The 18,255-nt window shown below is 38.6% G+C and overlaps 1 protein-coding gene across 1 annotated transcript; it reads right to left on the bottom strand.

Moving 5' to 3' along the window:
- Positions 1–2,784: 2,784 nt before the first annotated feature.
- Positions 2,785–17,619, bottom strand: pkmb (pyruvate kinase M1/2b). Its single transcript, XM_084094555.1, has 11 exons — positions 17,548–17,619; positions 15,843–16,021; positions 15,660–15,751; positions 13,761–13,892; positions 13,474–13,660; positions 13,054–13,324; positions 11,310–11,460; positions 11,060–11,212; positions 9,076–9,242; positions 5,506–5,687; positions 2,785–3,301 (listed from the first exon to the last, which is right to left on the bottom strand). The coding sequence occupies exons 2-11, from the start codon at positions 15,991–15,993 to the stop codon at positions 3,195–3,197; spliced, it is 1,593 nt and encodes a 530-aa protein (XP_083950681.1). The 5' UTR covers positions 15,994–16,021; positions 17,548–17,619; the 3' UTR covers positions 2,785–3,194.
- Between the last annotated feature and the right edge of the window lie 636 nt (positions 17,620–18,255).

The following is an 18,255-nucleotide window of genomic DNA, read 5'->3' as shown; positions in this document are numbered from 1 at the left end:
AATTGTAAAAAAAAAGAAATTAAATTATATTGTTTTCCTTTGTTAAGTCTGTGTTATTATGACCTTTGTTTATCTTTCTTTCTTCCTGACCATGTACCATCTTGAGTAAAATTCCTCCCCATATTTTATTATATTTGTATCAGGGCTGTTAATGATTCCACATTCATTTAATTTTCAATGATATTAAATACAACAAACAATATACCCCCTTTTTTTTTGTAAGCGTGGCTTCCAGTTATTTTAGCGGTACAAAAACAGTCTGTCAAGTTCCTTGATGTTGCAAACGGGTATTTGTTATATTATTTTAATGTATAGTTATCTCAAATTATTTACCTATTGACTTGTAAAGTTGGGATGTAAGAAATACAGTTTCCGGGTCCAAGCCTTTACTCATTTCAGTTGAGAACACTCTCTTAACAGTCGTTTATGAATCCCATAATTAAAGCCATCTTTTAAAGTTCCCGTGAACCGGAAGTTGCAAACGACTTTTCTCCAGTGTTGTGACGTATTTCCCAGTGAAAAGGAATATTGAACAGAGGGCAGGGTTTTACTCTAGCGCTCCTCCTCTCCATCTCTGCTCATAGCAGACTAACGGTTTGAGGGGAGTGGTTAAGCGTTTCCCAACCCAAGTCCTCAAACCTACGTCATCAGGGAAGGTCCTCCAATGCAGAGGGGAGGGGCATTTTCAGATTTTGATTAAATTTTTTTTAAAAATATTTTCTTGCACGGATTAATTGTTCACCACAAGACTAGTAATATGCGCTAACAAAGTAAATAGGGTCAATTTTGATTTCATGGGGACTTTAAAGACTCACTGTACACCTCAGTCTCCTGGCTCACGATGTCTCAGGCACAAAAAGATGAATGACTATCTGGCCATCTGAGATTTCGGTATGGAGATTAATGTTAGGGTAATAATTTTTCGTTATTATAGAGTATCGTTGCGTCCCAAATTACACACTGCACTTGTACACTATGTACTAGTGCACTATGCACTCATCTGTGTAGTGTATGAATTTTATAAAGTTATTTTGTCATTCAACAGGAGCCCCTCCTCCTCCGCTAAGTTTCGACAGTTGAGTGCATAAAGTGTCCATCATTACACACTCTGTTTTTTCATTTAATTAAGCGCATCATCTGGGTATTTAAAGTGTATAGCCTACTACTTTTTCTATTTGAAATTTTCAGCATTACACACTATTTATATTACAAAACAGCATAGAATAGTTGTAGTTTGCTATTGGTCAATCTCATGTGAGTGACAGGTTGCCCCGCCCTCGCGCCAACAAACACGTCATCAAAGAGAAGAGATGATGCTGCAAAAGGGAGCGAAAATTACGAGGGCACATGATTTAAAAATAAAATACATAAATAATAGTGTACACAGATAAATCATTGATAACAAATGCTGCAATATTCCATAAAAAATGATGATTTCAATGAATGTTGATTTCATGGTGACTTTAACAAGCAGATGAATCGGTCTTGCACATTCAGAAGCAATACTTCCCTGTTGAAAAATAAAGTGAATACTGATATTGTATACTTAAATATTTTAATTATTATTAATGTTAATAAATGAAATCATTTTTTTCGACTCAAAATGTTTAATCGACAGCCCTAACGCAATTCTCGCATTCATGCATCATCTCGAGTCGAGCACAGCCTACGGCTTCTGTAACACTACCACAGAACGAGAGAATCACAAGGTCGTGTCCTTGAAAATCCACACTGCTGTTTCTCCCACTTATTGAGCCTTTCCAGCACTTCTGACACTCGATGTAGCTCCAGTGGGGAACTGAGATAGCAGTAGTGGATCAATCTCCCACTGTCTTGCTCTCCATCCCCCACTCAACTGGACTGTGTTTAACCCCTATCGCGAAACAGAGCATCTAATCTGTACGTTTCGCTCAGATCTGATGCTCACCAGAGAAGTATTATCCTCCACAGGGCTTGTAAAGAACAAACCAAAGGCTGAAATGGTGTTTATACTTTGTCCCGCTCGGGCGCTGATGCTTCGTAAGAATTCCACTCATAGCGGCTTGATGTCAGCGAGCCCTGCTGGCAAATCAAAGCCTGGCTAAGCCTCACCCTATTTGCATACAAATTGACCAGCTGATCCCTGTCACTCTGACAATGCAGCCAAGGTACACCCAGACTGCAAGCCCTGCTATTACAGCGTGATCCCCTTATATTAATGCCAAATGGATCCCTAGTCTGCAGTGAAACCTGATGCTCTGAAGTTTCCCCTTATTGTCGGCCCTTGAGAAAGTTTGAAAAGTTACTGTGTAAATTTTAATTGCGCATCAGGACTGCTGACTCATTCTGCAACCGAATGGCTCCTGCACAGAAGATACGTTTTTATTTAGACCGTCCTTTTTTCTTTTTTTTCAGCTCCCGGTGGAATATTCAGGGTATTAATTGTAGCTATTTAGCACTAGCCAGATAAATTAAATGATTAAATTATGAACGTTTTACATGTTTTGTTTTTAATAATGCGCCTTGGGTGTCCAATTACACACTGACCCCTAGTGGTCACTGTCTAAAGCCAATGAATTATTAAATTACCTTTCTTTTTCTCTCAGGTAATTTATTTAATATTACAGCTAATTGAGTACAGACCTTGATAGCCAAATAAATCCAGAACTTTCTAATCCAATCACATAAGCATGTAGCCAACAATTCAATAAAATTTCTCTAAAAATATTTGATATTACTTTGCATGAGGTGCTATTTAGAAGTATAAACACATCAACAACACAGAGAAATGACATTGGACTGACCTAATTGTCGAGATTCTGTATTTTAAATTTAGTCCACGAGGTGGCGTTATTGGGATATTTGCCTTTGCCAATATGCCTTATGCGAAAGCACAACATACAAAACAATAAGCTGTTTCAAAGAGAGAGAAAAAACATACAGGGAAAATAATGGAATTCCACAGTACATTAATAAATTCAGGATACTCAAAAGTTTCACTGTAAACACATACAGTACAGTTCTGATGAAAATAATTTTGCAGTGGGATGAAAAGGGATTAAAAGGATCTCCTCGACATAACATGAGTTTGATGGGAATTTAAAGCATGTGAACAACACCACAAGTCTATTTTTGGTACTTGAATATCTTGTTTGGAGGATGAACAGCTGTTTGCATGTGAAAATATATGGGGTTTACAGTTCATGAGGTTGCGCTCAAGGCACCACAACAATGCGCATGGTGTTGGTGTAGCCAGATCCTGGGCGCCAGCCTGTGACAACGATGATAACGTCGCCAGACTTGAAGTACTTCCGGGTCTTACCTGAAAATCAAAATGGAGGGTGTAAACAAGTAGGCCTACATGTACAAAGGTAAATGGTTTAGTGTCTGATATATGGATTTCAAACACTCTTGACCACATCTAATCACATATAACCCATGATTTACTAATTGCATGTTAAATTGCAGTTTGTGACTTTTACTAAATAGGCTACATGCTAGCTTTTAGCTTTAGCTTTGAGGCCTTTCACATGCAAGCTGTTTAAAGTCAGTTAATTCTGTTTGAGTGTAAATGTTCTTATTCTTCATCAGCTGGAGAAAAAAAAACGTTCTAATGTCCAATGATATCGTTCCTCTGAGTTGAAACACACTTATAGTCAAATATTGAAACTTTATAGTTATAGTTTTATAGATTTATGGGTGTAATGCATTAATAAGTAATTAATTACTATAATTTATTTAGTTTTCCCTTGAAAAAGTAAAGTAAGGGAATACTGTATTGTATTGTATTGACTAGGGGTGACCCCGAATAGTCGAAGATTCGATGCTTCGATTGGAGGAGCCTGATTCGACTACCGATCTCATGGTCGAATCTTCGCAGAGGTGTTATGAAACGAGGATCATGCCACTTTGGCTATATGAGGGCGCTCAATGTCTGATTTCACATAGAACTACCGGTTTTCTGTCAATACGTTAATATTCAGCCTATTATAATGCTGTATATAAAAATGTGCAAAGAGAGAAGCTTTTAATAAATATTTTTTAACGTGCGTGAATAAATCAAAACACCCCGTGACAGATTTAAGTTTCACTTTCAATACGTGACCGACAGAGGAGCGTCTTGGCGGCAAGGATTTAAATCTTTCACAATGTCTGGGATAAGAAAATCTAAAGTGTGGATGTACACCATCAGAAAGGTGAAGGATATTCTCCAAGGCTGGATTTAGCGTCAGGAAAACCATGATCGCACTTCTGCCGGCCAACGTTAACAATTGGTTTTCCACAAGACATTCTAAAATGCTTAACGTGAAAAAAGCTTTTAAAACGCTTAAAATGCACTTTTAGGGGCCGATCACACCTGACGCGTTTTTTTTGCAGTGAGAGCAGCGAGCGTTCTGCGCGCTGTTTATGCGCCTGCTGCACCTCGCGTTTTACCGCCTGCTGCACCTCGCGTTTTCGAACCTGAAAAACGCGTTTTAGAATGTATTTTATCCGCGCGCACAAAAGACTCCAACGGACACAGACAGAGTGAAAGACTGGATTTGTTCTCTCGATCAGGTAGGGTAGAAGTGATTTCAAAACTTTTCAGCCGGTTCTAATTTGATTTTTGGATGCTGTGAGTGTGAACATTTTTAGCTAAAAAGACTGCCACTCCAGTTTAGCATTTATTGTTGTTTCTGCAGTTAAAAATACAAAGTTGAAAATTCTGACTAACTCTTAATAATTTCTTTATTTTTATTTTATTTATTGATCGGTCAGGGTTATCTAATCTAACTATTTGTGGCTTGTGTTTTGAATATGTTCCCCTGCACTTTAGGCATTTTGCACACATTTGCTCCTCATCTTGTGACTTGATTCTGATTTATTTCGTTTTGTATTTTTATTTATTAGAAAGGTATATTCTGTTCTAATTTAACTTAGTAAATTAATTGTTTATTTTTTCGGTGCATCGATGTTGTGCTGTACTTAGAGCCTGCTCGCACAGCCGGTAATTTAGCCGATTTAATTTGATTTGCATGTGAAATGTAAATCCTGTCTGCAGTGTGGCCTTTCTGGAGTTATTTATGTTATTTCTTAGTTTTATTGATGCCAAATGTATTTATACATTTTCTTCTATATCTTTGTGTGATTTTCTGTACATCGCAGCTTTGAAATGTTAAAGCCCCGCCCCCATACACACGATTCGACTATTAGTCGACTATAGGCAAGACTTGACGATTCTGATTCGACTATGAAAATCCATAGTCGGGAACACCCCTAGTATTGACTATTGAAAAAAAAATGCCTCAAATTCCTTTAAATATGTAAATATGTCAAAACAGAAAACTGCACTCAAGCAAATTTCATGGGTTCTGAATTTCACGTATATTTATATATTCTTTTGGCAACTCATAGTGATCAAGTGATTTTCCCTACTTGCATCCCTGTAAAAGGTAACCAGCTCGGTATGTGACTAAGACTAAATCGATGTGCATCTGTTAGTGTCACACTAGATGAAGTACTAGATTTGTCTAGATGTCTCATTACCGATTTCCAGGGCGAAGCTGACACGTAGATCCACATCCTCAGCCCATACATCATTAGCAGGCTTGGTATAGAGGATGGGGATGATGCTGCGATACAGGTGCAGCTGCCGAGATGTCTGGCCGTTACGGGTCACAGCCATGATAGGAGCACGTGGCCTGTATCTGGAAAGCAGCTGGGCAGACCTGAGGAGACATAGACAAGTCGAAGTTTAACACAAAATATTAAGACAGAATTATAAAAGAAGTAATAATAATAAATTGATTCTTAATGATAAAATATTATTATTCTCATTATTCTCCTTTTAAGATTCAACCACAATGATGTCATAAATTCTTCTTTTTCTTCTTATTAAATATTAAAATTAATTATAAATATTTGTATTCATGTGTAATAAATAAATAATTAACATTATTAATATGAATTCCAATTATTCATATTTTAAAGAGCTAATAATATTATAAGTCATGGAGTCTCCTTTTAAAATGAACTCACGTTACATGAGATTTTAATTTGCTAATAGAACATAATTGAACTAACTCAATTGTTCTTATTAGGACATAAAATGAGGACATAAGATGCATGTATTTTAATAGTTTAAAATGTAAAACATACATGTCAGCAACAGGTGGAACAGGAAAAAATACACAACCACATAAATGCAAATGACATGACAAAGAACTAAGAGAACACAGGGTTTAAATACACAAGGGAGGCTAATCAACGTAACAGCGAACAGGTGAGTAACTCAACTCAGCAACCACAGAAACAGACTAGTGGCAGGAAAATGGGAACAAAGGAAACAGGTACAGGAACTAGAACTAGAACTAGAACTAAACCAAAACAGAACATACACGTGACATTAGTCCTCCCCTCCCAGAAGGTGTGTCCTTGCACTGTAGGGTGTCAGAGGACTGAAGCAGAAAGGATACTTAGTTTTTTACGCAGTGGAATGCACAGCCTTGCAAAGTAAGCGTAAAGAGGCGTTCGACGCGAGCAGTTTTAAGCAAGTTACAACCCATGTAAATATCTTTGAATTCTTTTGAGTTGTAGAAATGAGGGTACTTTCTAACCTCTTCGCACAATCTCTCGTCTATGTAGGCCTTCATTGTCGCTGTAGCTTGCATGCATTTCGGTTTGTTCTGTTAATGCAGTTTTTCTTCAACTACCTTGTGAATCGACGCCCCCACAGTTGGCACAGTTGCCACTTTTTGGATAAACTAATTACTGCAACAAAAATTAAATGCGCATGTGCGCATACAAAGTACAATGGACCACGGCGGAGCCCGAGGGATGAGCCGCAGCCAAAGGCCCGGAACTCTGTGGCGTAGGCAGAGTGACAACTGACCCAGATGGAGCCGGAGGGACGAGGGAGCTCTGTGGAGTCATAAGGACGATAGTCCCAGGTGGAGCAGAGGGAGGGAGAATCCATGACGTAGCTGACTGGTCGACAGACCAAGGTGGAGTGACGGGCTCGGCAGACTGAGACAGAGACATGGGATCCCCATTTGCCAAGGCAAAGCTGGAGACCAGAAGGCCCAAGGTGGATTCACGCAGCAAAATGGAAAAACAGAGGAAAAGCCGAAGAACTGAAGGAAACCAGTGGAGGACTGGCTTGCTTTGATAGAGGAGGTGGGAGAGGGAGGCTGGGGGGACCATCAGAGATGCAGGAGACTTGGCGCTGGGTGGGACAAGCGATGACAGGAGACTTAGTGGAATAACCTCCTCCAATTCCTCAAAACATTATATGTAGACCTGGCACAGCTCCCTCTCAGCAGCGGGAGTATAGGTGGGGCTCTCATCCATGCCCTCATACTCCACGAGGATGCCCACTTGAACGGATGGTTTTGCCGGCTCACACACCTGGTCAGGCTCTCTGTGGGGCTCGGGATGCAGGACGAAGACGGCCTCAGTTTTCAGCTCTGCCGCTGTCTTTGTGGTGGGCTCGTTCTCCCAGTCTACGGTGGGCTCAGGTTCTTGGTTCATAGGTGGCAAGGCTGAAGACTGGCTGCACTCTGGGTCTGGAGTGGGGCTGGTGATGTCCTCCTCAGCTAGGTAGACAGTGAATGGGGAGCCATCAAAAAAAGGTTTGTGTTCTTATAATAATTACACGGCGCAGGAAAATCTTTAATCAATAAATCCAACAGGAACAGGAAATAATACACAACCACTTAAATGCAAGCAACATGTACAACACCAAACAAACTAACTAAGAGAACACAGGGCTTAAATACTAGCCTGACAAGCCAGACCCACATCAAGATGTTGGGTCTGAGAACACACCATTGGCAGGGCTCAATCCGAGGGGCGGGATAAACGGTTGTCTTTCAAATTCCCTCTGCACGCAATAGGATAGCGCTTCAACCAACCACCAGCGGAGCTACTTGATAGATTAAACTTTTGCCGTATCCGGTCGGCAAAACTCCGAACACATCTTCCTTTTTTAAGAATGACTTCAGTGCCGTTCTTTGTTCTTTTCTCAAAGAAAAGCTTAACTCCAAGTCCTCCAGAGTCGTGGCCAAAGCCGATTCGAAAGACCGCTGTTCGCCATGTTTTCAAGTAGCAGGGAATTCACATGGAACCGTTGCAACTCTGCCGTCATTATGTTAAGCCCGCCCACCGACTCTATACACGATGTGATTGGCCTGACTAGAGTTTGGTTTTTCCAGCTCGCAAGCCAACGGAGTGTTGCAAGATGACCCTGGCTGCAAATTACATTTGCTGCCGCTAGGGTGCGTCTAGATTTCTAGGCTACTTAAATACACAAGGGAGGCTAATCAACGTAACAGCGAACAGGTGAGTAACTCATCAGTAACCATCAATAACCATAGAAACAGACTAGTGGCGGGAAGATGGGAAAACAGGTACAGGAATTCGAACTAAACCAAACCAGAACATACATGTGACAATATAAAATAGTATCATTAACCCTATAAACCTGAAGTGTACCACTGTCATTTATACAGTTTAGCAACTATTATACAAAATACTAGACAACATGATGCAACTGACCAATCAGAATCAAATATTCCAGATAGCCGTGCAATAAATAGATATAATTCAAATGTTTGTTTGAAATTGAATCTCCTCTGGTTGGAGTCTGACGAAAACACGTACTCCTGTATAAAAGCCCCAGTGAGTGTGCACTTTTGCCTCTCTGCAACCTACTGCGGGACAAGTGAATAAGGAGTTTAAATTAGCCTATGAAATGTCAAGGTTCAGGTCTGCAAAGGTCAGACTGTCTCGCTTAGCGCAACGAGATGCATTTCGATCAGCCACAAGGCAAATCGGATAATGTATGAGAATGACAAAGAGACAGAGACTCTTTAATGTGGCTAACTAACTCTACACAACTGTTCAAATGAAGTCATGTGTTTTAAGAGGAAGCAAAATCTCTCTTAAAATGGCATAAGAAGAGGTGCATACTACAAAGCATTTGCATTCATACATTTTACATTCTTTAGCTCATGTGCACAACACTGAGTTGAGGTTACTGTACCTAATATTAGAACCATGTGTGTGTGTGTGTAAATGCCACTGTAAGACTTTAGGGTTTTAAAGGGTGTCTCTGACCTGCCAGTCTTGGTGAGGACGATGATGGCACTGGCACAGCACTTGAAGGAGGCTTCCACTGCACCAATGGCCACGGACTCTGTGGGGTCACGGGTCAGATGGGAAGTACGACGAAGCTCTTCGAACAACTGCCTGTGGAACATAGCGCCCTCTGCTTCACGGGCGATCTGACGCAACAAAAAATGAGGACACAAATGAGGATACAAGAACCATATTATTCTATTGTCAAGCTAATGCAGCTCTGACAAAAGGTGTGGTCACGTTTACTGTTGTTCAGTGAAATCCAGTAATTTAATAGGAATTTAATAGATTTCACATTCATAATATGGTTACATTTTGGAATTTTGAAAATGGACAAAATAAATAAATACATTTTAATAGTCATTTTAACTGGAATCCACTTGATCGGGAATTTCAAGTGAAAGCGAAAGATATACCCACGCAGATTTCGCATTCAGGTTCATGTTTTCCATGCAAATTCAATGCGTAACAGAAAGCTGGTTGGTTTGAATTTGACTTCCACGTGAGTGGTGTTTCGTGCATCACTACAATAACATACAATGGACGTCTGTGTCGCTCAAATTTCGTAAATGTGGCTGCACCTTTAGGGCCAGATTTACTAAACAGGCTAAATTAGCGTTAGAGCGCAATTCCACAAAAGAGCCATTGGGAGTGGTAAAACTCCACATGCTTTTTTTGGGCGTTAAATAATGCCGCAAATACTAGTAAATTGACGAGAGCAAACCTTAGTGAATCACCTTGCATGATTCATTTAAATACTCTCCTCCCATATATTTTTCGTCTGAATGGGAAACTCCTACAAATGCATATGTAATAAGATCATCTGCAAAAATAACCCTGTCCACGCCTTGTGTAAATCTGGTCTTTAGTGTTCTGTCATAGTATAGATCACAGTATTAGCATCTGATACCCTCATTATGATACCATCAGAATACTTTTGTTGATGGAAATGTAATCCGTTTCATAATGATTAAAACATTGATAGCTGGTAAATTTGATAAGGAACTTCTGATAGTGAATGAAGAAGCTGGAACTGTCTAGCGTGTTGCAGATCCTCATAATTACAAATGGCACAGAAACAAGCATGTCAAAGCACAAATCCTGGTAGGCTAACATACTCTTGCGAAAAATAAGTGCACTTAATTGTGCCCTTGTAGTGTACTTCAAATCTAAAAAGTATATTTTTTAAAAACGGTACTTGCAGGTAATGTAATATTAATGAAATAAAAGGCCACTTAAGTGTTAGAGTACACTTTCATGACTATGTTTCTTATCACACTCAAGTACTCTTTTAAAAAGTGCACTTTGTGATGATGTCAAATGAAACGTTTTACTTTAAAACGTTTTAAATCATTGTGTTTTAACAAACACTTATTTTGATGTGATGACTAACATATTAAACCACAAAGTACTTGATTGTAATTTTGAGAATGATAATTGCACACAAAAAGTATTTTCGTCGCTTCATAACATTAAGGTTGAACCACTGTAGTCACGTGGAATATTTTAACGATGTCTTTACTACATTTCTGGGCCTTGAAAGAGGTAATAACATTGCTCTCGGATTTCGTCAAAAATATCTTAATTTGTGTTCAGAAGATGAAAAAAAGTTTTTTACGGTTTTGGAACGACATGAGGCCGAGTAATTAATGACAGAATTTTCATTTTTGGGTGAACTTACCCTTTAAGTATATTCTTTTAAAGCATATTATTTCCATAATAACAAGTCCTTAAAAAGTATGCTAAACTGTATTTCTTTTTCATAAGAGTAATTGTTAATTGCACGTGTAGTCAGTACAGTTACAGCAATAGCATTAGCTGTGCTTCTAGAGTTAAGAGGTTTGGGGTAATGAATTTTTTGCTTACCATGCTAAACTTACAGTATGTTATTAGAATATTAGCATTGCCACACTTATCAGGCACCAGTCAGGGCACAGCCAGAAGGGGGCGCTCTTGATCATACCTGATGCTGTATGTGCACAGACTCAATTGGGTATTGTCCCTTTGCGGTCTCTCCACTCAGCATGATACAGTCGGCACCATCAAGCACGGCATTGGCCACGTCGCTGCTCTCGGCGCGGGTGGGTCGGGGCTTCTGTATCATGCTCTCCAGCATCTGTCAGTCGAAGAGAAAATCGGTGGATGAACAACAGTCAATTCGTGCTCGCTGAACTGAGCCGGCTAACTTGCTTCTGCATGGTATCAGTCCTAACCTGTGTAGCGCATATGATTGGTTTCCCAATCCTGTTGCAACGACCAATCATCATCTTCTGAGCCAGGAACACCTTCTCAGTAGGGATCTCAATACCCAGATCTCCACGGGCAACCATGATGCCATCGCTAGCCTCCAGGATCTCATCAAACCTACACAAATAAATAAATAAATAAATAATCAGAGCAACAAACTCACTGTAACGTTGCGTGGGTGGTTGTAGCGAAACGCACGAAGATCAGGATTCATAGAGCAAACAGTCTTTAATAAATAAATCAAACTGGCTCAGGGAACAGGTAGCATATCAACATAACACAAACAATCCAGGACAAAGCACTATAGAGAACTCAGGGTTTAAATAACAGGGAGCTAATTGGAACAACAGAAAGAGGTGTGGGATGATTAACTACTGGTTATGAACACAGGCAAATGGAGTAAAATGAAACCAAAATAGAACAAATCATTCATCATCAAATCATCGTTTTCTATGTGAATATATTTTAAAATGTAATTTATTCCTGTGATGCAAAGCTGAATTTTCAATATCATCACTCCAGTCTTCAGTGTCACATGATCCTATGCTGATTTGCTGCTCAAGAAACATTTCTTATTATTATCAATGTTGAAAACGGTTGTGCTGCTTTATATTTTTGTGAAAACCAGGATATATTTTCTTTCTGCATTCTTTGATGCATTGATTTTTAATGTGATCATTATTGGCCTGATAAGAAAATTTACAGTTAAGTGCAACATGTGCTGTCATATCGGATACATAAAATTATAATGAGAACATTATAATTGTGTGCTTGGGACATGGATTTTAATGGAGAGACTTTTGTTTTTGTAATCATGCTCTCAAAAATTATATAAAATTTGGATTTAGATTTATCGGCCAATATATCGGTTGTCGGCTTTCAAATATAAAGAATTAGCGATTATCGTATCGGACAAAATTTTCATATCGGAGCATCCCTAATATATATATATATATATATATATATACCATCTTGCTGGAAAAACTCAGGGAACGTGCCAGCTTCAGTGCATAAAGAGGGATATTTGAAATTGCTACATGATGATGCCTGGCACGTTCCCTGAGTTTTTCCAGCAAGATGGTGCACCACCACATTATGGGTGCCAGGTCCGAGCATTCCTAGATGAACAGTTTCCTGGAAAGTGGATTGGTCGTCGTGGGCCAGTTGAATGGCCCCCAAGGTCTCCCGATCTGACCCCCTTAGACTTTTATCTTTGGGGTCATCTGAAGGCAATTGTCTATGGTGTGAAGATACGAGATGTGCAGCACCTGAAACTACGGATACTGGATGCCTGTGCTGGCATTTCTCCTGCGGTGTTGCTATCAGTGTGTGAAGAGTGGGAGAACAGGGTTGCATTGACAATCCAACACAATGGGCAGCACATTGAACACATTTTATAAGTGGTCAGAAACTTGTAAATAACTCATGAACGAATAAAGTTACGTTGAAACCAAGCACACCATTGTTTTTCTTGTGACATTACCAATAAGTTTGATGTGTCACATGGCCCTCTTCCTATTGAAAAAACAAAAGTTGTATCCAAGATGGCCGACTTCTAAATGGCCACCATGGTCACCACCCATCTTGAGGAGTTTGCCCCCTCACATATACTAATGTGCCACAAACAGGACTTTAATATCACCAACCATTCCCATGTTATTACGGTGTATCCATATAAATGGCCCACCCTGTATTTATATTATCACTCACTTGCGTACACCCTCATGGTTCTCCAGCTTGCTGATGATCCTGATGTCCTTGCCTTTCTCTCCGAGCACCTTCCTGACAGCTTGCACGTCAGCAGCCTTGCGGATGAAGGAGGCAAAAACCATGTCGACGCCCTGCTCCACACCAAACTGAAGGTCCTGAATGTCCTTCTCAGACAGTGCGGGCAGATCAACATTTGCCCCGGGCAGGTTCACGCCTTTCTTGCTGCCCAACATGCCTCCGTTCTCAATCTCGCAGTTCAGGAAATCAGAACCTGGAACATTTAACCATGTTAACACATTTAAATTTGGCAGTCCTGCCATGATGCATTTCTTTTATTATGTGCTAAAGGGTTGTACATTTTATGTGGTAATGAGAGGAGAGAATAATTGAACTTGAAGTCAATTTCGACTTGGAACTCACCAATTTCCTTAACCTTGAGTGAAATAAGACCATCATCTACAAAAATATGGCTGCCCTTCTCCACCACCTTTGTGATGTTCTTGTAGTCCAACCACAGGGTTTTCTCATCGCAGTTGTTCATGAACTTGTCATCCAGAGTGAGCTTGATAATGTTACCTTTATCAAGCTTGACCTCCTCAGTGCCACTCTGAAGAAACCACATACATTATTAGACCTATAGATCTATTACAGAGTTTCTAATATTGAAATATTGAAAAGGACATCAGAAAATGAGACACTATACTTACGCCCTTAATGAGTCCGGTCCTGATCTCAGGGCCTTTGGTATCCAGGGCAATGGCCACAGGTCTGTACTCAATGCTACCAGCTCCAAAACTCTCAGTGGCTTCACGGACATTCTTGATGGTTTCAGCATGGTACTGCATGAAAAAAACGTTATGTCAAGGGTTTTAAATATTAACTTTAAGTTAGCATAAGAGAGGTAATTTATATGTACAAATAAGCATGAACAAGAAGAACATACAATAGTCGCCAATTTGGTTAAGTTAAAAAAATATATAATACTCTATATTCTCAAGCCAGCACTTCTTCATCATGCCATCCAGGTGACCTGATCTATATATGAGACCATGTTTTGGTTCAACTTGACGTCCAACTTCAACTTGACGTCCAGGAGGACGGATATTTCATTTTTTTAAATTTTTATTCTTGCTTTTATCGATTGACAGCATGAGCTCTGAGAACCGTAGAACTCCGAATGCAAAAATAAAAAGAACAAAGTGAACATGTCTTTGCAGTAAAGTCTACCATTTAATCGCCATGATAGTCTCTGTCCTGTCTGTCCAATCGCAGAGACTGAGAGGTATATATATAGAATCAGGGAGAGACAGGTTATGTTTCCAAGGACCCACAGAAACATTTGACTGCTTGTGAACTCAGTGAATAAATATGAATGGTCTGACAGCTTTATTGATAGTTCAGTCAATATTTTTGTTGCCATCCCTTTCATCACAGAACGTGTGTAGACAAAAAAAACAAGACAGTCACTTTACACCCATACCACAATGGCTAACTGTAACAATGCTATATAACCCACATTATATTAACAACAAGAAGTTATGCAATGCAGAGTACAATAAAACAAGGACAGTTTAGTATTGCTATAGTTTATGAATTTGAAATAATTTACAGTGATCTCAGGTTAAATTTGTTAAATTTACAGTGACCTCAGGTCCAAAATTTGATATTAACAAATATTAAAACTAATCGCATGTACCCCTTGCCCACAGTTATATATAATGCTGGATATTTAATTTTGTGGGCCTTTTTTTCTGCCGGAGGTCCTGGACATCATGTTCAGATCCATGGCATCATGGATTCTAGCAAATACCAACAGATAAAAAATCAAAACCTGACGGCGTCTGCTAGAAATCATATAATGGACCATTTTTGGATCTTCCATCAGGACAATGAACCACTACAAAAATCAAAATCAACACAAAAATGTGTCACTGAGCACAAATTGAAGGACCTGAACCCTATAGAAAACTGAAGAGGAGAGTGTAAAAATATTGAATAAAAGAGTCCCATTAATTGTGGCCAATGTGTATAAGAGAAGAACATTTATTTCATAATGAGATTTCCCCTCATTTCCAATTGTTTTACTTCAATGAAAGGTTAGACTTTTGTGAACTGGACCATTCATTGGACCTTTCAATGAGCTGTGTGCTCACACTAACCTGTCATACACTAGAAGCAACTTTATAAAAAGCAACATGAGCTTTTGACCCTCTGAAGCCCTGAGATGGAAATATCTACTGCATCACTTGATGATATCATGCCTGATGTAGTAATCTGTAGTAAAGGTGCCATGCAGAAAAAGGTAAAAAGCCATGACTTTTAAAAGGGAGAGGTCAGAGCAGTCTAAACTCACGCTCTGGCTTGAGCCCAACATGACTCTACTCAATGTACTTAGCAGACAGACAGAGCGACTGACAAGATCAGCTTACAACTTCTGACATTTGAAGAGGCACATGGGAAATGCCACAATAATGGAGGATCTACGATGGTACGAACGTAAAGTCTAGCTAAGGGGATGAGAGACTTTTGAAGAAATCTTATTAATATATTAATAATTAAGATGAATAGACTGCTTATTACAAGATTAATAGACTGCGATCATGTACCTCGTGAGTTCCGTGGGAGAAGTTCATCCGTGCAATGTTCATGCCGGTCTTGATCATCTCCTTCAGTGTCTCCACAGATCGGGAAGCAGGTCCTGCATTAAGAAAAAACAAAATATTGGAAACTTTTCCTTAACGTTTTGAGGGACAATTTGCATTCAGAACTTCCTAATGTGGTCCTCTAACCGATGGTGCAGACGATGCCTGTGTTGCGAGACACTGTAGGTTCAGAGTCGATGTCCAGCAGACACATGTGCTCCAGGAAGGTTTCTGCCATAGCAGCGTGCATCTGCTGCTGCTGAATGAAGGCAGAGCCCGTAGTCTTCGTCTGAGACATGGCTGGAGCTGCGACTGCTTGGAAAGTCCTGGAAGAAACATGGACAAAGCATGTTTGGGTGGCTTATGTAAGAACACTGATTATTTTGAGCTTTTTATTATCCCCCGAAACCCCTTTGACTTTCTTTTTTCAGTGGAACACAAAAGGACAAGATGTCCAAGCTGCAACAATTTCCCACCACAATTTCAAACAAGATTGCCCTTGTGAAAAAGAAGTACACTTTAACATACTTTTAAGAACTTATTACAAAAATAATATACATTAAAAGAATATACTTGTGTGAATGTTTGTTTCTGACACTTACTTGCATGCTAATTGTAATTAAATGAAAATGTATTAAAGTGTACATTTATATTAAATAACATTAGTTGAACTTAATAGTGCTTTTTAGACCCACTTAAGTAGGACTTAAGTACATCTTCATATGGAATTTTATAATTCTAATTGTATTCTAAAATATAGGCTACTTAATGTCATTTCTATTGAAACTTGTATGTCATGTATTACATTACACATCTGCATTGATAAAGTTGCAGTTCAGTACATTTGAAATATGTTTCACGTAAAATGTACATGTGCTTTAGTATGTTAGTCAACATCAACAATTTTATTTCATTTATATTATCTGCAAGTACAGTTTATTAAAAAATATACTTTTAAGATTTTAATTTCACTACAAATGCACAATCAATACAATTAGGAGCACTTCTTTTTCAAAATTTTGAAAAGCAAGATTTTCAGATAATAATGACAAACATAATTCTGATCCTTGCACATGCCTTGCACATAGCTATCATATGATTTAGTTTTATAACTTCTGTAGCAGGTTAGTTGAAGAAAAGATCAGTCAACCAGTCTACAGGAGAACACAAACCCTATTTTACTACTGATGTAAGATGTTTATGTTAATAAAAGGACACTAATCAACTTTACTTGTATTTGGTGTTATATGTTTCTCTTATGTTTAACCCACAAGTTACATGAAGAGTAAATGAGAGCCTCTGGCAGCTCTACCTGAGCCAAAAAGGAAGAGTGGGTTTAAATGCACGACTGCACACACATTCCAGCAAACAGTGATCTCATGGGGAAAAAAAGACAACTTGTCAAATTAAAAACTAATCATAATCATAATCATCATTATCATTATTGTTAATGGACTTACATATTAAATAATGTTATAATGTACAATAATCAGCCAATAATATATTGAAATAGCCTAATATAACAAAATATATATTTTCAAGAATATATTTTAAAATATATAAAATAAACATCAAATATCAATAAACATCAGAATATGCAAAAGTTTTGACTAAACATATTTCATAAATCAATGAACTAAGTGCGTAATTTGTCAATAAATAACCATATTTCCAAAATGCGCCTGTAATTACGTGGAAAAAAATATTTATTTCTAATTATATTTATGGAATGGTTCAAATAATCGTTTATTTTAGAGGCTAAAACGTCTCTGTTCATTTAAAGCGTGTTTTCAGGTCGTAATAAGCATCTAGTGAGTTTGATCTTCGCTGTTTAAATCCTCTGCCCTCCTACCTCAGAAGATGAACGCCGGCAAGTCAGAACTTCTGATTTCTATTACAGCCACTGTCTGAACTTATCCAGTCTGAACTGACCGGCACTACTTCCCACAGCTCTGCGTGTTCTTCCGACAGGATCGGATGGATATTATAGTTCGGTATTTTCAATGTAGCGCATGATTACATTAATAATATTATTAATACGATATATATTTTTTATATGTATATACTTCTGTTATGTATTAGGTGTTATTTCATCTTGAGCGAATTTAGTTAATCAGACGCCACCTACAAGTTAATAGGAATGAACTTGAGACCGTCATCTGAAGAAGTAAGTTTGATGTTTTCATTTTGGGATTTAACGAACAAAAAGCACATTATCGCATAAATTCAAATTCCCATATTGTAAGATTTTAATTTTGCATGCCATTTTGATTTTGTATTGCTGTTTTAAGTATTGTATGATCGTGTTTCACTCAATGAAAAGAACAGTAGACATGACTGTCCCTCAACACCCTCACCACTCCTTCGTGTCATTTCATAAATATCAGCCATTACTGGCATCTGGAGTACTAATAATAGCTCAAGGCCTACAGCTGAAACTTTGATGCCAATGATAGAAAGGCTTGCTCATCACTCTGTTTGCCATTTCCACAGATCAGGAAAGGTCAGATCATCTGAAGTTTTGCATATATTATATCCAAATATTGTGTGTATTGTCATA

This window comes from Abramis brama, assembly GCF_963993115.1.
Source record: "Abramis brama genome assembly, chromosome: 20".
NCBI lineage: Eukaryota > Metazoa > Chordata > Actinopteri > Cypriniformes > Leuciscidae > Abramis > Abramis brama.
Note: the sequence above shows the minus strand (reverse complement) of the source record. Positions and strands in the feature narration are given on the sequence as shown.

Coding starts and splice junctions, on each gene's coding strand:
- pkmb (XM_084094555.1), bottom strand. CDS start 15,993: ATGTCTCAGACGAAGACTACGGGCTCTGCCTTCATTCAGCAGCAGCAG. Junction 11,461..13,053: donor AACCATGAGGGTGTACGCAA/GTGAGTGATAAT, acceptor TTATTTGTGTAG/GTTTGATGAGATCCTGGAGG. Junction 11,213..11,309: donor CAATCATATGCGCTACACAG/GTTAGGACTGAT, acceptor TTCGACTGACAG/ATGCTGGAGAGCATGATACA.